The 23227-nt window shown below is 42.6% G+C and overlaps 1 protein-coding gene across 3 annotated transcripts in view; it reads left to right on the top strand.

Annotated features, from left to right (window-relative positions):
- The window catches only part of UGGT2 (UDP-glucose glycoprotein glucosyltransferase 2), a 79935-nt gene that overhangs the window by 38470 nt on the left and 18238 nt on the right, over positions 1-23227 (top strand). For all 3 annotated transcript variants that reach the window (XM_033147894.1, XM_033147895.1, XM_033147897.1), the window contains 14 exons: positions 1609-1728; positions 5413-5498; positions 6076-6211; positions 8195-8326; positions 9639-9800; positions 12319-12442; positions 12532-12630; positions 14271-14365; positions 17105-17311; positions 17551-17682; positions 19486-19613; positions 19889-19984; positions 21077-21182; positions 22002-22081. In XM_033147894.1, the coding sequence (XP_033003785.1) occupies positions 1609-1728; positions 5413-5498; positions 6076-6211; positions 8195-8326; positions 9639-9800; positions 12319-12442; positions 12532-12630; positions 14271-14365; positions 17105-17311; positions 17551-17682; positions 19486-19613; positions 19889-19984; positions 21077-21182; positions 22002-22081 (1703 nt within the window). The remainder of the gene's footprint in view (positions 1-1608; positions 1729-5412; positions 5499-6075; positions 6212-8194; positions 8327-9638; positions 9801-12318; positions 12443-12531; positions 12631-14270; positions 14366-17104; positions 17312-17550; positions 17683-19485; positions 19614-19888; positions 19985-21076; positions 21183-22001; positions 22082-23227) is intronic.

Genomic DNA, 23227 nt, shown 5'->3' with positions numbered 1-23227 from the left:
ACTTAACCACGGCAGTCACAAGTTGCGCTGACTTGGTGCGTTTGAAGAATTTCTTCTGTCTTTGCTGCTGCTCCTGACGCTGCTGCTGCTCCTGTCGCTGCTGCTGCTTGGCCGCCTCTGGACACCATTTTCTCAAATGCCGCGTTGACCCACAGCGATAGCACCGACGCACAGCATACGCGGACTCTTCCCCAGATGCCGGACACGAACGTTGTTGTTGCTTCCCTTCTGGAACGCTGCTTGCATTCTTTACAAGCCGACCGCTTGCCGAAGCCTCTGAAATTAACGACCTGTCCTCCCGCTTCTGCCATTCTTCCAGCAAACGCCCAGTTACGTAATTAACAGTCAAATCTTCTTCTTTCATCGCTTCAAATGTCATGACTAGATTGTCCCAGCTTTCAGGAAGAGAGCTCAAAATTATAGACACTTTCTCCTGCTGGTCTAATACACAGTCTCTTTCTTGAAGCGCTACAAATTTCATCTGCAAACTGTGCAAATGATCTTGCATTGTAACTCCAGGCTGCAACATTGCTTTATACAACGCCTTGCGAAGAAACAGTTTGGAACCTGCTGTCTCACGCACATGAAGGTCTTTCAACGCCTTCCACACGCCTTTTGCCGACTTAATCCCTCTCACATGCGGTAACTGAGAGTCTTCCAGCCCCAAGACTATGGTGGCCCTTGCTCTTTGGTCTCTGTCCTGATCTTCTTCATCAGGCTTTGCAGGTGGCTTATTTACTGCCTGCCAGAGATGGTCCCTCTGCAACACAGCCTGCATACGCTCAGACCAAAGCAAGTAGTTGTGGTCATTCAGACGCTCAAACGCCATCTGAAACGGTTGAGAAGCCATCTGAGAGCAATGTTTCCTAACAACCCAGGAACCAGCTACTCACAGCTTCCGAGAGAGAACACAGGAATCCACAGCATCCAGCAATGACACGCTGCAGCTGTTGTCTGTCTTTTGCAGTTCCACGCGTCCACAGCTTCACCAGCTTCAGCCAATCACCAGCCACAGTCTGGAACTCCCATAACCTCTTAAGACAATCATAACCTTTGGGATTTAGTGTCAGGAGTATAACGTATTCCTGGACACAGCAGAGTTAGACGCAGCCTTTCTGGAAGCTTCTGGCTGTTGTGAAATTGACTAGACAGCTCAACGCAGGAACTCAGCAACTCACTGGATAACTATATGCAGTATTTATTGATTGAAGCAACTAGCATCCATAAGTTACTATTTACAGACTTTACAAAATAAAAGAAACAAAACATAAAATCTTTTCCTCTCTCTGTCTCTCTCTCACTCATCAACCTAACGCCACACACCAGCACCTACCACACCCTCTCAGAGAAAGCTGAGTTCTTTAAATACTCCACTGACCAATCACAGGTGCTTGCTAATGGTCAGAGAGAGAGCAATCTGGGCTTTCTGCCAACTACTAATTGCTTAAAGATAACAGCTGCATTTCCTTTCTGCAGTAGGTCACTGAAATCTCTAACATAATGTGCTTAAGACGTTAGCCTTACAGCCATGTGAGTATGTTGTCATCATGTAACTGGTTATAATGTTTGGTTTTAATGGTAACTCTGGCAATCACTTCTGTGTTTCAGTGGATCAATGACCTAGAAACAGATCACATCTATGACAAGTGGCCTACAAGTTTCCAGGAACTTCTTAAACCAGCATATGCAGGAATGATGCGGCAGATTCGGCGCAATCTATATAACATGGTATGTATTGGGGGTACTGGCCAAACTTACTTGTATATTCGTTTATTTTGGGATTAGGGTCTTCTGCGTGGAGGTCACAGAAAAGCCCTTTGTCCTCCCCACCCTCTGGGCCGCAATCCACATGTCTGTGTATGTCATTTAAGATTGTTTCACTTGGTTGTGTGTAAAATATGCATAGCTGTGCTGGTGTATCTGTGAAGACTCTGAAAAGGCGTAGTTTGCATCTGTCTAGAAAATGAATATGATAAGACATCTTTAAATGTTACTCTCCTAGCAGCGTTTTCCCAAGTAGCAAAAGCTTGGAGCTGCAGGCAGATAAGATCAGGCTGGACTTGGAGAACCTTGGATAGTTCAAAGTACCGTACTTTCCCATGTACTGTATAAGATTAGGTGTCTCCCCCCTAAAAATTGATGCTTAAAATTGAGGGGTGTCTTATACATGGGTAGTGCAATGGGGGGGATGTGTGATTGGCTGCTGCCCAGAAATAGGGGGTGTCTTATACATGGGGGCATGTTATACATGGAAAAATACGGTATATACTTTTTCTGTTATCAGAATCACAGCTTTTTACCTCCCTTTCGCCAGACTGCACCTCCTGGGCTCCACTTCCTTTCTCAAAAGTGGAGAACCCTAAAGGGAAATTTTTCTGGCTTGGGAACCTAGCACTCAGTTGCCTCTTGGTCAGTGGCCAGCTTGTGTATTGGCCCGACCTTATGTTCAGGCACTAGTCTGAAAGTGGGCAGCAGGAGAATCTATTTAACGAAATATTGTTTATTGGAGTCTTCATTCAGGAGGCTCTGACCCAAGGGGCTCCTGACTTGACAAGTTCGGGTTGTGCTTTGCTGGTCGTGTTGATCCACCTGGTTTCTCCTCCATTGTGTCAGAAGTTTGGCCTCTGCTGAGGTTTGGGACATGACATAAGTGCTTTGTATAAGCTGCCCTAAACTGAAGTTGCAGTCTGTATGTGTTTTATTCATTCATACCAAGAGAAGCAGCCAGAAAATTGGAACCATTGAACTGTAAAATGCACGTACCTCATCACTTTCATGTTTGTGGGCTGATCTGTCCCGTGCCATTACAGCATGCAGCCCTCTGGTTATTACAGCATCTTTCGTACAGCTGAAGGAATTCCTGATTAAAGAGTATACCAGTGTGGTATGGGATTTGGCTACATGGAAGAGGCATCTCTTGTGCCACAACAGGAACTTAGGAATCAGCCCCCTGTGGTCCTGAGTATTCAGAAGTGTTCAAATACATAACTGAATTTATACATGCACATTTTATCTGAGATTTTGGCAGTGTGTTCAGCATTTGAGAACCTCTTTAGCTGATTATTCTTATTTTCTACCTGCTGAAATCAGAACCGTCAGAGTTGATTTCCAAAAATTCTAAGCTTAATCCCAGCAACATGTTCAGAAAGTATGATAAAAGCTAGGCTTCTTTTGACTGTGAAAGCTGCTATTGCACTTTTAGAAGCGAAATGTGAATATGAATTTCTGGGATCAGCAAAAGCCATCAAAATACCTAATTAATACACTATCTCATGATTCAAGTCTAGCTGCCATCTTCTGGGAGAAACAACCTACATCATTGTCTTAACTGCTGCTAACTTAAATAAAGTAGTTGTGTGGAGACACACACACTGAGAGCAACTCTTGCTTGAGCTGCAGCAGCCATGCTCCATATCCTTTCTGTTAGTGTATCACAGAAGAAAGCGAAATTAAAATGTGCACCTCTATGGCTGGTTGGCTTTTAGACACTAAAACTCAATTTATCCTTCTGTTCTTCCTTGTGATTAGGCTTTTAATTTAAGTACCAGTACACTTTATAGTGAGAGAGAGCCTACCGTTGTCTGCCTGGAATACTGCATTAAGTCCTGATACATCTAACATGACACAACTTATTTCTTTTTAGCGTGATAAGTTCATCCTTGGCCAAGCTGATAGATAACTGCCTGCACATATTCGAAAAGGTTGTTGCTGAAAGAACCAGGGCAGTCACTTTGCTAGCCAGATTGTTGTGTGCTGATGTCTGTGGCCAAATGAATATATGCCATTGTAAGAATTCACCTCCAAAGGTTGAAAATCTTGGCTCCTTTATTTAGGTTCAGCTTCTTGGCTTTGAAATGCGTAAGATGAAAAGTTGCCATCTGAGATATTCAGTAACAACAGCAAAAATAAAATAAAAAATACAGCAACCTAGAGTAATAACTTTTCCAGGGTGTAAAATATTTGTAGACAAAATGTAGATATACATATTTTAAGTATTCTCACGACCCCCTGCAAAAGTGGCATTCATCAAAGGTTTGCCGCAGGAAGCGGTAAGCATATACATTTTGGGAGGTTGTGAACAAAATTCAAAATGACAAATCTGCTACTGTTTATCACCCAGACTTTTGCTACAAATGCATAAATTCTAAAGTTGCATTCAAGTATATAAATGGACTTTTATCTTTCCATTCCCCCTAGCCATTACTAGGGACGTGCTTACTTGTTTCTGATATCTTTGAACTAGTAGCTCTCACTGAAGTGATAAATCTGTGTATGGGCTGTACCATTTCACGGTGCAGATGACAGTACAGTGGAACCTCTGGTGACGTACCGTCCTCCTTACGCACACTTCGGGTAACAAGCTCTGCTAACCCAGAAGTAGTTTCTCTTTTTTTAAAAAAATCATATTTATTGATTTTCCAATATATATTTCCAATTACCAATCGAATTACAATCCAAATTAATTATACAATTCCAATTATAACAATTCCAATTATACCAAATTTTTAATTTGTGAGTTCCCCATGTCTCGGACTCCGGAGCGCTTTTCTAATCTCATCCAGTTGCTTTCAAGGTCCAGTATTTTCACAGCCTCTGATAAATGCCAGCAAGCAGACACGATTATAATAAGTAATGTCTCTGTATGGATAAAGCCATCCTCCTCCAAATATCACATTCCGGCCGGCGCCATCTTGTCCTCTTCTTCTTGTAAATCAAACTGCGACACAGCAATCTCGCCCCCTGCGTGCCTTCCTCCACTCCTTTCCAGGAGAGCCAGACCCCTCGTAAATTCCACTATCAATTGTCCATCAAAGCTGGCTTCTCCCTTTGAAGTGGTGTTCAGCTCCACAAGTTCTCATCAACAATCCACAAATAATTCTTGCTGCATCACTACCAGCCGAGGGTCCTCCAATGCTATTGAATCAACCCAAGTCTTATTTCAACTCCATACAGTCTATTTGTAGTTTCTCCTGGTAGCGAACTTTGCCCCGGGATGCGAGCGGAAGACTCATGCCAGCGGTGCACACGCAGTGAGAGGCCCCATTAGCGAAAGCATGCTTCAGGATAAGAACGGTTTAGAGTTAGGAATGGACCTCCGGAACAAATTAAGTTCGTAACCGGAGGTACCACTGTACACATTTTGGGAATGTCCCTTATACAAGGAAATTCTTCACATAGCCTACAAGTACGTCAGGTGATTTTTGCTGGGCTAAATGTCGTCTGTCGGGCATCAATACTTTTTGTGGGAGATAATTCAGTTGTGTGAGCCCAAACTTGCAGTCTGGAATCGTACAGTCTAGAACAGATATGCTACCTCAATGTGTTCCTTCGGGCCTCTTCAGTCTGCAAAGGAAAAGAGCGGAGAAAGTACAGGGAATGATATTGGGCCTAAGGATTCTCTTCTCCCGTCAGGTCATCTTTATTGATCCTATGCAAGAAGAAGCAGCTCACTTCATGAAACTTGTAGAAGTATTCTACTTTCAAAAGGTGCCTCTTAGGTAAGTTGAAATATAGGCAGATATGTTTCTTATACATGATGGTGTACACTGGCGTACAGTCTGTGTAAATGTCATGTGTGGTGACCCTTGGGGCCCTTCCAGCCATCCTCTTAATTGTGTGTTCGTGATTATTTGTGCTCATGATAGGGTAAGGACAGTTAAAATGCTTTCAATCTGCAAAATCCCCCATGAACCTATAGCTACATGAGATGCAAAATCCCCCATGAACCTATAGCTACATGAGAACTATCTGCAGTCAGATGTCATAATTGGATTGAGCTCAGGGAGGTAACCCTAAATTAAAACCTTTCTCTAAGCAGGTCTACCTGTAAGCTATCTAGCCCTCCAGTTTACCTCTTTCACTGCCTGCACAGTCAATGTCACTAATGGTAGATGATTTCATAACAATTAAATTGCTTTTATTTGCTGTAAGCCACTGCCACTCACTTTAATATTTTGAATGTTGCCAGTTTATTCTTGCTACTTGGATTCACACGCAACATTTCTAATCTGCTTTTAATGTGCTTTTGTAAAATGCTGCAACTCTTACAGAATTTCCATTTTTTTTCCTGAACAGAATTGGGTTTGTTTTCGTCCTAAATACTGATGAAGTCGTTGACGGAAACAAGGATGCAGGTGTAGCTTTATGGAGAGCTTTTAACTTCGTTGCAGATGAAATGGATATCCCTGCGGCTTTTACTGCCATGACGAGAGTTAGTGCTTGTAAAATATTTTTAAAACAATCCTTTCCCCCCCAAGGTTACCTGTATTTTTCTGCAGGTACAAAGTAGCCATGGGGGCATACTATTTAAATGCATTTATTTTTAAAAAATACTTTTTCGTAAAATGTTTTGTTCTCATCGTTGCCAAGCTTTCCTGGTGGGGTGGGGGGTGGATGCAGATCCATGAGCCTTTGGGCACAGATCTTAGCCTGAATGGGCCAAAAACATAAAATTCAGCTCCCTGCCTCAAGATAGAGACGCACGCTCCCAACTCAGTGCAGGCAGTTGAGACATATAAGCAGGAAGTCTCAGCTAGCTTCAGATGACTCATGCAGACAGAGAAATGCGGCACAGGTGAAAGCAAAGAAAAGCTACAGCATTGCTAGGCAAACCAGGGGTGTGTGTGTGTGGAGGCAGATTAGAATTTCCTTACTCTTAAACCAACTGTGGTTAAACTGGAAAACATGGAACGGAACAAAAAAAGGAGACGGTGAATTCAATGTTAGGCATTATTATGAAATATATTTACCATCCATCCTTAAGTGCTTTTGTCAGGCCAATAAGAGGGTGCAATAAGAGGCTGTGTTTGTTTTTGTCTCCTTGTCTGGCCCTGCCCACTTATGGGGTGTGGACCCAGTTGGCGGAGCGAGGGGGCGTAGCGGGCGGTCCGCCCCGGGTACCGCCCTGGGGGGGGCGACACTGGGGGCGACGCCCTGCCCCCACGACCGGCGCCACTGGCGCTTGTGGGGCGCAGCAACTTCTAAAGCTGCGGTGCGCGAACAGCAGCACAGCGTCTGTGCTGCTGTTCGTGCGCTGCAGCCTTAAAACTTGCCGCACGGTCGGAACGGGTGCCGCTGCCGGCCGCTCGCGCCCGCCATCTTGGGTGGACTGTGCATGTCTGCACATGCGCAATCCACTTGGGATGCTGCGTGCACGCCAGTGAGCAGCGCCCCGCCCCCAGGGGAGTGTCCCCCGCGTTTGCCGCCCTAGGTGGCAAAGCGGCTCCCTACGCCCCTGTGTGGACCACCCACTGCTGAAATGCAACCCACCCACCCCATCCCGCCAGAAGTTTTCCACACTAGTAATCTGGTCTTCGGACTGAAAGACTTTCTGACCCCCTGGTGTAAATGGCTTCTGCCCACCAGTTTGGGATTGTTAAGGACAGAAACGCTAAACAAATGGATTTAAGAGAGTTGGTGCACTCCTGCTTCACAGGAACCCTGGAGGAGAAAGGTAAATTCCAGGTGCTTAAGTGCAGGTTAAAGCTGAAGCTTGCAGAATAGAATCATGAAAAGTTAGCTCTTTAATTTTATCTAACGCTCCCATGAAGCCGTCAGGATTCCTTGCTCCCAAAGCTGTTCTAGGGAGGCTGTCCTTGAATTATGTGCCACTAATAGAAATCTCCCCATTTCTAACCTAACTTTATTAGTGGCTAATTTATAGCTGTGAGGTTTTATGCCTCCCTACTTGTCTTCCCTTAAATAGCTCTGACGGCTAAGCTGTGATATTTCTAACATGACTGCATATTTAGCAGTTTACTCATATTTCTGGAAGAGAGTAGGCAACAAGACAGCTTTATTATGTAAATATTTGCTTTGCTTGCTTGACGCATTTCATGGCTGGGTACTGGAAGGATGTGAGATGGATGCATGTAATTGTGCAGAAAATAAAGGGTAGTTTTATTCTCTCTCCTGAATTTCTCCTTTTCCCCTAAGTGCCCAGAAATGTATATGATGGATGAGTTTAAGAGTGAAAGTTCATTGAAGTTTAATTGGCGGAGGCATTAAAGTGTGCCGTCTCTTGGTTACTGCTGAAAAACCCGGTAATAAAATGAGCTAGATGGGCCTGTGATTGGACGGCAGGAGCCTTTAAAATCCACTTGCAGCTTGGCAATAAAATTTTAATATAATATGAATACATCAGTAGAATGGTTGATCACATTTCTTTATCTGTTCCTCTCTCTCTCTTAATTAGATATACCATGAAGTAGAAGAGGGAGGTGTACTTTCTGTGGGGCATGTGAAGCGTTTTCTTGTCACAGGATTTCCTCATGCTGACTTGCAAGATATCTTGGGTGTCGATTCTGATTATGATGAGAACAGACAGGTAGGAACAGTACAGAGTTGCAAGAGTATGTACAAAAAAAATATCATTTTTTAAAGTATTGGGTGGATGGCACGAATCCATGGGCTGAATACTGAGGTTTTGGAATATCAGATGTTTGAGGACGTACAATATTTCACTTCCCACAATACCTATGCCACAGAGTCTGGAATATCGGCAAAGCGGCATTGATGCTGTAATGCAGGAAATGGCCAGGATCAGATGTGTGGATGTATCTTCTAAAATGAGTCTTATATGCTCTGTTGTTTGAGGGTCAATAGGGAAACAGAAAACAACACTATCCTAATACATTTTGCAGGCAGCAATTCTGTTCTCGGTCACCTGGGAGGCGTGTCCCATTGAGCTCAGTGGGACTTGCTTTTGAGCCACCATGTGTAGGATTGTAGTCATCCTGAATCCATTTATGTAACAGGTGGGTAGCCGTGCTGGTCTGCCATAGTCGAAACAAAATAGAAAATTCTTTCCAGTAGCACCTTAGAGACCAACTGAGTTTGTTCTTGGTATGAGCTTTCGTGTGCATGCACACTTCCTCAGATAGAAGTGTGCATGCACACGAAAGCTCATACCAAGAACAAACTCAGTTGGTCTCTAAGGTGCTGGTATCTGAAGAAGTGTGCATGCACACGAAAGCTCATACCAAGAACAAACTCAGTTGGTCTCTAAGGTGCTACTGGAAAGAATTTTCTATTTTGTTTCCATTTATGTAAATTCAACTTGATGCTTGGCTTTGTAAGTAAGCAGGAAAGGCAGACAGGCAGCTATCATTCAAAACAGTGGCGTTACCTTGTTTGACTTGCCTGTCATGAGATCCTTTTTCACCTATGACAGTGCATGTTCAACCAGCTTTCCATATTTTCATCAATGCATTGATTTGAAAGAATAAATAAATGAAGAATTCTAATGTTGTCAATGAATTTGCAGGTCTAAATGAAATCCGGAGGGTTGGGTTGAGAAGAAGTTAGTTAAAGCTAGTTTTCATTGAAATTTGTGTTCATGCTAGTCTTGACTTGTCCCATTGATTCCAGTGGGAACTGAGCTCGACTAACTTAACCTGAATTCAACCCAAATACTGTTAATGCATTGTTTCAGGAAGTCATGTTCTCAGCCGGCGACTGCCAGTCCCCCTGCCTTTAAAATAACTGTTTGAAAAGTTGTAAAGGAATAATAAATCACTTTGCTCCTCACCTGTCCCAGCAAGCGATGCATAGATGTTTGTGTTCATTTTCTCTTGATATCTAATCACTACTTTTCCACAGTCAGCTCTATATAATTGGGACATCTTTGCTCCATCTAGGCAGGAGCAATGTTTTATAAGAAGACTGGCCTGGGTCCGTTGCCTCAAGCTCTCTTTAATGGCGTGCCCTTTAACAGAAAAGAGATGAATCTTGCAGAGCTACAAACCTCTCTGGTGAAGATCATGGATGCCACAGAGTCCTTCCAGAGGGCAGTGTTCTTGGTATGTTTAGCATTTTATTTTATTTTTAAGCAAATGCTCAGTGAAATAATGGCTAGTAAGATTGCTTAAGTTGTGCTTATGTTCTACGTTTTTTATAATGAGGCGGTTTGGAATTAATCTTGTGAAAACCTAAATGGCATCATTATTTTAATTTGCAGTCATGATTTTGAAACCTAATATATAATTATTATCCATGCTTTAGAATTTAACTAAGACCTTGTTAATCCTTGAGATGCTTGGAGCCACAGTATGAAGACAAATATTGCTACAAAAATGTGGACTGGATAAGAAGACATTTCCCCCCCACTATCCTTTTCTTTAAATGATTGAATAATTTGTGTGATGTGATGTTCTAACCACCTTCCTGACTTTACCTTTTCCTTCCTCAGCTTTTTCTTCACAGTAACCTCTGTCTTTTGCCCATTCTAGTCATAATAATAACAACAACAACAGTAAAAGTCCCATTTGCCTTATCTGCTTGGATTTTTCTTGCCTTCCCTTCATTCCTATTCTCCCTGTGGTTGTTTTAGCAGAAGGCGGAAGTGGAGCACAATGTATTTTTTTTTGCCCTTTGCAAAGCTCCTCACAACCCACTCTGGATCCACGACATCTGGTTGGAGGTGTGTGTTGTACTGGCACCCCAACACCTGCTTGTTGCATCTCTGGAAAGGGAGAATGACAGCAAACGAACCCACAATTTCTGCCTCTGACAGCTGCATTGTAGCTTGCAAGGCATTTGAAAAGGGCGAGCACCTGGAGCCAGCGGAGCAGGAGCAGGCCATTAGCATTCCTGTGCAAGCCATTAAACCTTCAGAGCAGGAAGCCAGGTGATCCCATTACATGGGGGGATGAATCATTAAGACCCATGCTTTCTTAGGAGTATCTGCTTGAAGCTTGTTTAACCGCTTGTTTCCTTCTTCATCGGAGAAGCAGAGAAGATTCCTGGAGAGGCTACACAGAACAGTTTGAGCTCTTAGAAATGCTTTATTCTACCTCAGCCTCCAGACAATGAGGAGTTTTTAAGGAGTCACCAATTCCCCCTGGTCAATTTTTTTTTTTTTAACTCTCCCTCGCCTTAACTCTTTGCAGCTCAGCAGCCAACCCATCCCACATGTTTTTAAGCTTCATGCTGATGTTCAGAGACAATTTAACCAAAGAGGCATTTCTGGGAGAAGTTTCCTCTGAACATGGGGACAAACTTTGACTCCTTCCCACCCTCTGTCTCCTTCTGAACGTGATGGTCAACCTAAGGCTGTTTTGCTATTAACTTCCAAACATAAAGCCCTTCACAAAATGATATAAGCAGGTGTGTTCTAAGACTCTGCTTCATAGATGGCATTCTTCCCTGGAGAGAGAAGAAATTGCTCCACAATCTTCTGATCGTTTTGTACTGATTTCAGACGACCTTATTACCAATACCAGGGGCTGACCCACGTGACTCAATTGTTAGTCCAGAATATGATGATGGAGACTGGGTTGACGGGTCTCAAGTTCAAGATTGAGGGGTCTCAAGTTTTGCATCACCACTTTTATAACCCCCTCTATATGCCACTGCTATTCACAATTCTGGCAGCTCTTCCTCAATAGCCCTTCTGCAGAGCCCACCCCAATGCCACTTAAGGGAGTAGGAGTGCTGATTGAACCCAAATCCATTCTAGCCTCTGTTCCATTTTTTAAAAATAACAGGATTCACCTTCACTATAAAAAAGATGTCTTTGGCTAACGGATATTATAGTCTAGAGCCTGAATTTATGGACTCTTGGAAGCTCCCAGAAGCTGACACCCCGGTCTCTAGTCTCCAAATTTCTCTCCCACAAAGATGGGGATGCTCAACTGAAAAACGCCACTGAGGGGAGGCAGCATTTCTCCTTACACAGCATCCTGTAGAAGGTCACCAGGACTTGAAGCCAGTTTTGAAATTCACCCCCCCCCTTAGGAAGAAGAAGAAGAGTTTGGACTTGATATCCCGCCTTCCACTCCCCTTAAGGAGTCTCAAAGCGGCTAACAATCTCCTTTCTCTTCCTCCCCCACAACAAACACTCTGTGAGGTGAGTGGGGCTGAGACAGTTCAAAGAAGTGTGACTAGCCCAAGGTCACCCAGCAGCTGCATGTGGAGGAGCGGGGACGCGAACCCAGTTCACCAGATTACGAGTCTTCCGCTCTTAATCACTACACCACGCTGGCTAGGTGTCCTACATTTTTCATGCACTGGTAGCTCTTTTATTTAGCTCATTTTTTTAAAATCAAGATTGTATGCATTTCCCCCCTCCTTTTTAGTGCTGTTATAAAATTCCAAAGCAACCTTTTCAATTTTGGTGAATATGCAAATTGGATTATGGAAGCTGCCTACTTCCGGCAAGTTCTGTTCCTGCCTTTGACCACAAGTTGGAGCTGTTACCCGCCCTGATGACCTTTTACAGGCACTGGTACAGTACTTTTCAAATAGGTACCAACAGAATGATCTAAAGTTATTGAGCAGTGCGGAAACTGAGCAAACCTGCTGTTGTTTTCCTTTCAGGGTGTGCTGAATGACCATACAAACGCAGTAGACTTCATCATGGAGCAACAGAATGTAGTTTCACATATACACGACAAGATTCTTGATCCTAAAAGAAGATATTTGAACTTTGCATCCCCATCAGGTAAACCCAAGTACTGCTTCTTTTCTTTTTGTCAGTCCTAAGTTTGATTTCATATTTGATATTAACAATCCACGTTTTAATTTTTGCAGTTCCTATAGATACAAACGATTTCTCAACTTTTTCCTTCTTGGACTCTCAAGATAAGACTTTTGTTATTTCAGAAAACATGAAGTATGTTACAAGGAAAGGTACGTTTTGTTTTTGTTTAACTGTTGTTATGTAGCATTATTAGCCCTGAATTCATAGAGCAATGTCTGATACAAGCTGAATGGTTTACCAAGATTAGTTATAACATTGTATTGTTGCTTTAAGCTAAGTAAAAAAACACCCCTCAAATATACATTCAATATAATTTAATTCAATATTATTCAAATATAACAAGATCCTTAAACGTAACTTAAATATAACAAGATCCAAATTTGGGGCAACTACTCTTAGGTAAGAGAACCCCAGCAGAGATTTAAAACCACAAAATACGCAGCAAAGCGTGGAAATATAGCCTGTTAGACCTTTAAATTATGCCCCTCCAAGTGAGTTCCAAAATGTCCCCTAAAATTTTTCTTTCCAAAGTTTTCCTCTTCCCCCTAGCATAGGAAAAGGCCACATGTTTGGTGAGTTTAAAAAATGGTTCTTACAATTCTCCAAAGGTCAGATTCATGTGCTTCACATTTATTGAATAAATGGAAAATTATTGTGTACAGCTGAAAACGCCGGCACCATTAAGATAAATTCAACAGTGTATATAAGTTTTGTTGGATATAATAATGGAAAGCCGATTGGGATAGTTTTTGTAAACTATGCAGGGATATAAGATATGTAAAATGAACCATGGAAAGACAAGAAGGGAAGTCATTCATATCTTAAGATATCAAGAGTGGCTTGTGAGAGCCATGTGGTTGGGCTGGAGCAACCACCTCAAACCTCTTTAAGTGCTGAGCTTCTCAAGTAGACTGGGAAGAACAAAGGCTTGATTACCTAGTTCCTACAAAGGTGAGGGGAAGTGGACCTAGCTAATCCTGCCAGGACAGCTTACTCTGTGGTATTAACCCCTTCATGCATTGATTAGACTTAAGCATGTTAGTTATATGAGACTGGTTATCCCACACATGGCGCATCTGTTAATGTCATATCAGCCACATTCTGTCCCAATGTGTGCAATTGATTTTGAACACGGATTTAACAACTGGTTCTTAAACTTGCCTGATCGAGATACAACATTCCCAATCAGTGACAATGGCTACTTCAGTTGGGGTTCTGTGCACAATACTTTCCTCCTCTTGCATGGCATTCCTCCCTTTGTAGAGCTAATTGTAGTTCAGCATTATATTTGTGCCAGCAATAGCACTTAAGAACGTAAGCCTTCTGCAGCCGTTTCTCCCTCCTGCCGTGCAATGGGAAGAGTGGAGCCGTGTTCAATGGTTGTTCTGGTGCACCCCCTGCCAGACCCACCCCCTGCCAGCTGCACTTTGGGGCTGAAGTTCGGAGCGTGCACCAGCACTGAAGATGATTTAGAATTGTTGAATCATGCGAGGGGCCTATGCATGTAGACTAGGCTATCTGATTCAGACATTCAGGCAAGGGGTGGGTCCAGTTGGGGCAGCGTCCTGCCATCTCCTTGCTGTTTCAGTCCTATGTCACATTCTTGTAAGAACATGGTGTGAGTGGTGCTGCCCCAAATACTTAGTAGCATATTTTAAAATAGCTCTGTATACAGCAATCCATACTTCTGTTCTGTCAGTGCACTCTTGTTCACGCACTTCCCTTTTTATGTTTTTAATGTTGAAAAGTGAAAATGTTCGATCTGGGTTCTTTTCTTGTCTTTTTTTAGATGAAGATGTAGTATACCCAGGCACCATATGGATCGTTGCTGATTTTGATAACCCAGATGGGAGGCAACTGCTTTCAAACGCGCTGAAATACCTGGTCAGTGCCGTAAAATTCCTGTGTCCGCATAGCATGTATGCAGCGGGGTAATCTCTCTCAGCAAGACTCTGGAGAAGGAGGGCGATGGAAAATATAAATAATGGCAACAGTATTTCATCACTGTGGAATGGGTCTCACTAACCTAATGTCTTATCTCCTTTCCATAAAATAAAATAAAAAGTTTTAAGGGAATAGGTAAGCTTGTGAAAATATTAGCTACTGAATAATTCTCAAAGCTGGCAAGGACTTGGACTGAAGAAGCCAAAGAGAGTTGGAAGAAATAGGCCAGATGAAAGATGCTAACCTCTTTTGGCATGTCTGTATTACATGTAATGGTACAAGCTCATTATACGCATGCAATTTTCTATGTCAGCACCCAAACCCTTCATTTAGCAAGAGTGTTTCTAATAAGGAAGGAAGGAAATGATTATGGGAATGATCCAGTCTCCATGCTGAGCAGTGCATACCCATCTCTGCATTTAGGATGGACAGAATGGTTGCCTAAATAAATAAAATTTTAAAGTATCTGACACTGAGAGCCAGTGTGGTGTAGTGGGTAAGAGTGGTAGACTCGTAATCTGGGGAACCGGGTTCGTGTCTCCACTCTTCCACATGCAGCTGCTGGGTGACCTTGGGCTAGTCACACTTCTCTGAAGTCTCTCAGCCCCACTCACCTCACAGAGTGTTTGTTGTGGGGGAGGAAGGGTAAGGAGATTGTTAGCCGCTTTGAGACTCCTTCGGGTAGTGAAAAGCGGGATATCAAATCCAAACTCCTCTTCTTCTTCTTCTTCCAGAGTAAATAACTGTCCTTTAAATCTGGTTTTACTGTGCCAAACTGATGTTTTTCCTGGACTTTAATAATGTTCAGGAAAACAGCCATTGGAGCCTCCTGCTCTAAAAGATAAGCTGGCATCTTTTGAGTTGGATCCAAACTAAGGTAGTCGTGCTTTAGTCACATTTGTCTTTGTTAACTTGATTGTTCGGAATATACCACCTTTATATGCTATATAGGAATTCAGGTCAGTGATTAAATTCAACGGGACTAGTTAATTGTGACAAGCATAAGTCCCATTGATTTCAGCTGGACTAATACATAGCTAACTTTGTCTGGACCCAACAATATATCTTGGCTGCTCCCACCGTAACAGTTCTGAATTCTGCTTTACATGCATGAACTGTCCATAAGGTTCAGGTTTTTCGATACTTGAGTGCAGGGAGTAACATAAATTCTACTCATTATTGATGCAGAGCAGCACTCCGACATGTAGTTAGGTAAAGGTAAAGGGACCAAGGGTCCAGTCGTGGACGACTCTGGGGTTGCGCGCTCATCTCGCTTTACTGGCCAAGGGAGCCGACGTACAGCTTCCGGGTCATGTGGCCAGTATGACTAAGCCGCTTCTGGCGAACCAGAGCAGCGCACGGAAACACTGTTTACCTTCTTACCAGAGCGGTACCTATTTATCTACTTTCACTTTGACGTGCTTTCGAACTGCTAGGTGGGCAGGAGCTGGGACCGAGCAATGGGAGCTCGCCCCGTTGTGGGGATTCGAACCACCGACCTTCGGATTGGGAAGCCCTAGGCTCAGTGGTTTAGACCACAGCGCCACCCACGTCCCTGGCATATAGTTAGCAGAGTAAAAACTTAAACACGTTGCAGGATTCCCAAAGAAATTGACCAGAGGCAATTAATATTTCATCCAGCAGAGCTTTACTGCTGCTTAAGGCAAATAAACATAATGGTCACAAATCCAATATATTCAGGATTGGCACTGCCCATAAGAAATCCAGTTGCAGCAGACTTAACTTAAACTCACAATAACTTATAATAAGACTAAGACCTTAACACTAAGCATACTATATACAGAACACCACACCAGAAGGAAAGAGGAGTTAGAAAGTGAAACTCGGGCTCCTTCTGGCTTTACTTTTATAGCCAGCATGACCTTGACAGAAAGAGAGAACAGAACCAGTTTAAGCCCGCTGTACTCAGCTTCTCTGAAGGAATAACCCAAATATCATGAACCTTCTGCTTGTTTCTAGGCAGAATAGAGATTTAGGTGTCAGGTAGAAACTTCCAGCTTGCACCAGTTTCTTTCACACACAGAAGCTTCCAGAACCCTCTTGAATTAATTAGAATAGGAAAGATATCTGCACATCAGATCAATACTTTCTATACCAAGAAACGCAAACTGAGAAGGAGGCTGACTATAACATTTATGCCCTGCTTGTAAACTTCCTAGAAACTTGTGGCTGGTTGAGATCAGATTGCTAGACTACACGGAGTCTTGGTTCGATTCCATAGTCTTATAATGCCATTCTCAGAGACAATTCACACTTCAACAGCAAGCCTGTTTATTGTGTGTACACCATTATTTGCAGTGACAAACACAACAAAGTGTAAAAGGGAGCTTATAAACCCACATTCGGCATATACCAGGGAGCCACAGCCAATTGCTCTCATGTTTTCAAAGCATCTCCCCATCAACCTTAGCTGCTTTGAAAACACGAGAGTTGATAACAAGGAAAGGAGAGGCAAGGGTACTGAAGGATGAATGTGTTTAGGCTTCACTCCAGTTGCAGATGCAGACTGACAGGCTTATCAAAAGGCTCCATGGGAAAAGTGGGTTATGAGAAGGGATTTGAAGGAAGAGAGAGAGAGAGAGTTTGTGGTCTGGGAGGGACTTGCAGGCATTAACTGTAACAATAAGTAAACATGTAACGTCTATCTGTGTCTTACAGAAAACTAGCAGTCATGTACAGCTTGGGGTTGTGCATAATCCTGCATCGAAAATAACTGAAGATAACACTGTCATTGCAAGGGCAATCTTGGCAGCTTTTCTAACGCAGAAAAACGCTAGTCTGAAAAACTTTCTCGGTCGGATTCTAAAAGAGGACACGGCAAGATCTCTTTCTACGGGAACTAAAATCAAGACACTTCTTGTTCCGGTTAGTAGTTTTACCTCCTTTACCCTCTTCACATTTGCTGAACGTGCAAGACAGTGAAGTAATTTTAAAGGAGGGCCCTCCTCATTTGGTGCCATTGCACCGTGAATTCAAGGAGAAACTGATTTAAGTACAGTATTTGGAAGTGCTTTTGCCAGGCTGGATTTGACACCCAGTCTCTCTTTGAGGAAGATGTTTTAGCTTTTCTGACCTGGGAGACATCTTTTACTTTTCTGTTCTAGGGCATGAATAACGATGCGTTTGAGAAGAAGTACAACACGATAGGTGTCGATGTGATTCAGGCTCACCGGATGTTTTGTCGGGAGGTTCTTAAGCTGCTTCCCGGGCAAATGGCTGTTGTTAGTAATGGCAGGGTAAGTAAACAAGTAAACTCATTTGTAGGACTAACTTCACTCAGCTTATTGAGAAAGCCCAGCTCTTGCTCTTTTTTCATCTCACTGGCATCTTATCCACCATTCCAAACCAGCAGTAGGGAACCTCTGGTTGTGGGCCTCATTTGGCACAGAAGGCTCCTAATTTTACCTGCACAGTCCTAATCTTCCCCAAACCACGCCCATATTCCCTACACCTGATGTCATATACCTGTATAAGGGTTTGCAGGAAGGAATAGATCTGGCTCCTTTCCATAAACAGACACTGCTGAACGGCTGATGGTTGGCATCTGCAAACCTCTGAGCCTTTACTCACAGAGTTTCATTTCAAATCATCCAAGGACAGTGTTTCCCCTGATGTCCCAGTTGCATTGTTGAAACGTCCTGCAGGGGTTGAGGGAGGTCAGGATTCAGGCTGCTGGCTGGATCCATTTCCCCACCCAAACACATTATATTTGGGCTTGGGGTCCTGTTTATTTTTATTTATTTATTGAATTTATATACCGCCCTGAGGCCTCACAGAACATGGTCAACATAAAAACCACAATATATGTAATCAAAATAAAAACAACAACCCAATAACACCCCCCCCAACGCAAAAAAGAGCTACATTTTAAAAGGGCATAGGATGTCAATCAGATCAACCAAAGGCCTGGTTAAAAAGGAACATTTTTGCCTGGCGCCTAAAGGTGAATAATGAAGGCGCCAGGCGAACATCGCTGGGAAGAGCATTCCACAGGCGGGGAGCCACTGCAGAGAAGGCCCGTTTTCGTGTTGCCACCCTCTGGACCTCTCGAGGAGGAGACACACAAAGAAGGGCCTGAATGGGTCTTCGCCACTCCAGCTAAGCCCTTCATCTGAATGAGTCCAACCGGTCTCAGCACCCAATGGGATATAAAAAAGGGAAGCTGCTGGCACAGCACCATTTACTTCTGACTTCCTTGCCTGTTCACAGGGAAGTGATACAATTGTATACTCACCTAGCTTTCAGCAGGTCTAAGAAGGTGGTGACCTTGACAGGTCATCGATCTTGTAATAAATGCAGCCACCGTCTACAGTGAGACACTGAACCAGTTTGGTTGTCCAGAATGGAAATATTTCCATGCCTGAGTGTGGAGTGGTTGTTATTAGTGGCTGGGGAGACCCAGCCAGATGGGCGGGGTACAAATAATAAATTTTTTATTATTATTATTATTATTATTATTATTATTATTATTATTATTATTATTATTATTATTATTAAAAGCACCAAGAAAAAACACAGCAAGAACTCTGGCCAATATAAGTTTCAATAGTGGGAGTAGTCCCTACTCGCAAATCAATAGTCAATTATAACAAAAACTAATCCATTCAAATACATATATTCAGACAGAGTTTGTAATCTCTGTCTGAATATATGTATATTGGCCAGAGTTCTTGGTGTGTTTTTTCCCCGAGTGTGGAGTGGGCCTGCACAGAGTATTGGTGAACCGCCTAGCTGCCAAGGCAGCACTGTGTGCTCTTGCCTGTGGATCAAGGGATCCTACCCCATGGCTGATGATGCTCTGGGGCATTACACTAAAGGCCCTACAAGGGGGCAAGGGGGAAGAAGCACCAGTGCCATTGTCACTCTCGTACACGATATGAAAGAGTGCATGCAAAATGCGCAGAACATAACACACAAGTACTTCAAGCTTCACTGGCAGCTAGGCTCATTCTAGGTGCAGCTGCTGGTTTGAAGTCTTGAAAAGCAAAATGTAGCATTCCTCCCCCATCTCCACCAATGTCTTAATTTGTTTGTAACAGGTAATAGGCCCTCTACGTGAAAACGAACTGACCGCAGAAGACTTTGACTTGTTGGAGCAAGTAACGCTAAGTAAGGCAACAGCAAAGGTCAAAGCCCTGGTCAAGGAAATGGGTGTTGGCGGTAAACGGTAATATTTCATTCAATATATATATATTAAAATATTTTTGGGGGGTTCTCTTGGATTATAGCTAGAGCTTTCCTCACTAGCCAAGGCAATGTGACTTTGGACATTCACTCCTTTGGCTCCAAATCAATTTGACCTTTTGCATTTGAGTCTTAACGTCTTTTGAAAGCCTTCAGAATGTTATGGTGACACTTCCTTGTATATACTTTAGGGGGTAAATGTAGCTGATAAGATTGTTCGCCTTGAAGAAAAAACCTTTTTTTCCCCCTTTTCTTTAGCGGCAGTAATTTAGCAATGAAAGTGAGTGCGCTTCTTTCTTCCTTGCCTAAAAGTGATGTTCGCCGAGATATTGACTTTCTCAAAGAGAAGCACAGGTAAAAAGCCTCTAAATTATTGTGTGTTAGTTTTTGCCACAGTGCATTCGTCGTTGTGAAATCTGAGTGATGTGTAAGATGTTTCAACATTTCATGAAACGTATTCTAGCACTTGATTTAGTATGTGTACAGGCAATGAACAATCCACAGATATACCCAAGAATAGAACTTGATCTAAAAACTTGCTATCTAAGACCATAGTCGATTTAATTGTTGAGAACTGAAAATAAATGATGTTGCTTTTAAAATTCCTCTATCTGTGCTGATTAGGCATGTGTGCATAGGTTCACATGGTCAAAACCACATAGACAGTGTACAGGAATGGGAGGTATCAGCAGAGCCCTGAGGTTTGCAGAAGTACATAAAAACTGGTGGGAAAATAGACCTAATAGGGGACTCCCCCCCCCCAAATGACCATTAGCCCAATGAAAACTGAGCATGTTCAGAGTTCATGAAATGCTGATTAACTATTGGCAGGGGAATTGGATGGGAGCGGGAATGAAGGACAGGATCACAGACCACGCAGAACAGTAAAACAGGAACACTTCAAGCTGCAACATTTTGTTGTGGGTTGCACTTGATGTATTTAATAAAGGTTCTGATAACACATCAGTCAGAACTCATACGAAGCCTGACTTTTAGAAATGGATAAACTGCTACATTCTGACATGACTTAATGACTGGAGTTTGGAGGATTTTTCTGTTGTCATAATTATTAAGTGTGTGTGTGTGTGTGGCAACTGAGATTAAGTCCCTTTCTTGAGTTTGTCCCAAATGCTTCAGTTCAGAAGCCAATGGATCTTGTGGTTCTGTTTTTAAGTCATATCCCATCACTTCAAGAAATGGTTTAAAAGTTTTTTCCCCTGTGCTTTGTAATAGCGGAATATAAACCTCCACTTGACACAATATTTTTCTCTGGAGGTAGTTCACGCCATCGGCTGTGTATTGTGAAGCGATGGGACATCTGTTGAACCAGAGTGTGCTTTCTAAAAATGCAAAGGGTTTATACTGTATTATAAAATTCCAGTGTATGCCATCCCTACAAATCATACCTGCCCTTTTATATACTTAGGTATGTTTTCCTCCCCATAGTGTACTAAAGGTAGATCCACAGCAGAAAAGCGAACCCTTCTTTGACGTTGTTGGCATTGTAGACCCGTTGTCGAGAGAAGCACAGAAGCTGTCACATTTACTGATTGTAAGATCATATTGATTTCTTGCATGCAATTCCGGCTTTTTGATTTAGTTAAAACCTGTGTAGTTCAGAATGCTGTTGGTGGGTGGTGTGTGTGTGTGTGTGTGAGAGAGAGAGAGAGAGAGAACACAAACCAGATTCCAATCCTCATTTGACCATGAAATTTACTGGGTGACTTTGGGCCACTTCTCTCTTTTAAGCTAACCTCCTTCATAAGATGATTTTGTATATATGTACGTTTCTGAGCACAATTCAGAGTGTTGGTGCTGACCTTTAAAGCTCTAAACGACCTCTGCCCAATATACCAGAAGGAGCATCTTCAGCCCGGACACTGAGGTCCAGCTCCAAGGGCCTTCTGGCGGTTCTCTCACTGTGAGGTTACAGGGAACCAGGCAGAGGGCCTTCTTGGTAGTGGCGCCCGCCCTGCGGAACTCACTCCCAAGGAAATAAACAATTCTCTGACTTTTAGAAGACATCTGAAGGCAGCCCTGTTTAGGGAAGTTTTTAATGTTTGATGTTTTATCGTGTTTTTAATATTGTGTTGGGATCCGCCCAGAGTGGCTGGGGAAAATTATTTATTATTAATAAATTATTATTATTATATTTAGCATGGGGGAATAAACAATTTGAGGTGGATTTAGGGCAATGCAACCACTTCTGTTGCACTTGGGTATGGTGTAAGAAGTTGCAAACAAGTAAATTTATATGTGCAATGAAAGTGTCGGGAATTACGCTGTTGCCCCATGCAAATTGTGCTTAATTCTGGATAGGGAAAAATCCCACACAAAACAATTTTGTTAATATGAGAATTGCTTCTGTTAGTTCCTTGGTCAGGTTGTCAACATGAAACTGAGGCTGTTTATGAACTGTAGATTCAAGCTGTCAGAGGCACCTTTGAAAAGGTAAGTAACACGTGAAAGTTTATTAATGAAATGTGCCCCATAATATGGTTCCCACTTAGAAGTAGTTGCCTTGCCTAATGACTTTACTCAGCTACAGTATTCCACAATCTTCTGCTAGTCTCATTTATGTTTTCCCACTCTGCTGATTCCCTGTTGCAACTTTCCTTCTCTCCAAATCTTCCTTTCCTTCTATTTGGAATTACTGTGAGTAATTTTGCAAGTATTGCCACAAATACTTGATCTTCCAGTCCTTTCATGTACCCAGGCATTAACACCCACTTCCTGCTTCTCTGAATTCTTAAATAAATGTGCACATTGGTTGACTGCACTCTGTTAGAAACATGCCTAGCATAAATGCAGCAACTCGTTGCTTGGTGCTGGTGCTTATAAAACATTAGTGGGTATTAATGCAGAAAAATGGTCCTTTAAGCAAAGTATATCCTCATAGAAAGAAAGCTTATAATTGTAATCACTTTATAATTGGAATCGCTTATCGGAGCTCATCATATTACCATTTATTTATCATTTTTGCTATATTTGCTTTCTGCCATGTAACCAACAGCCAGGAAGCCCTTTCCTTTTGCCAAAATAATTAGATCATTTGTTATAATATTATGAGTTTTCTGTGACTTGTATTTGCTTTCTCCCAGGCATAAAATGGGTTCTGGGCAGGAAAATTAATCATTGTGTGCCTCATGTTTTTGAAGGGCTTGTTCACTTGCCCTATATAATAGGGCTGTCGCATTCAGCTGGCTAATGCTGGCGTCCTGAGTTGCGTGTTCTGTTTTTCAAAGGGCTGGTAACACCAGCCGCCTTCTTGGCACGTGTTGACAGTGAAGAGAATGTGTTTGTTGAGGGCTCGGCTGGTAATTGTGGCACAGGAATCCGACCTGAGCTAGAAGAACTATAAAGCCTGTGGAAATTAAAAATAAAGAAAGGGTGCAAAAGATCTCCTACACTGTCTTGTCGCGTGTGGATTAGCTGCTTCAAAAATAGCAGCATTTGCGTGCTCGGCAATGATGAATGTATAAAATAGGATCAGAGGATTCAAAGGTGTTATAAAAAAGTTGCTATGCAAACTTTTCAGTTGCGTCTTGCCCTTCCTTTCCTGCTCTTTTCCCTTTAACACTGACATTCATATCCTTG

The sequence above is a fragment of the Lacerta agilis genome, chromosome 4 (genome assembly GCF_009819535.1).
Source record: "Lacerta agilis isolate rLacAgi1 chromosome 4, rLacAgi1.pri, whole genome shotgun sequence".
NCBI classification, from domain to species: Eukaryota; Metazoa; Chordata; class Lepidosauria; order Squamata; family Lacertidae; genus Lacerta; species Lacerta agilis.
Note: the sequence above shows the minus strand (reverse complement) of the source record. Positions and strands in the feature narration are given on the sequence as shown.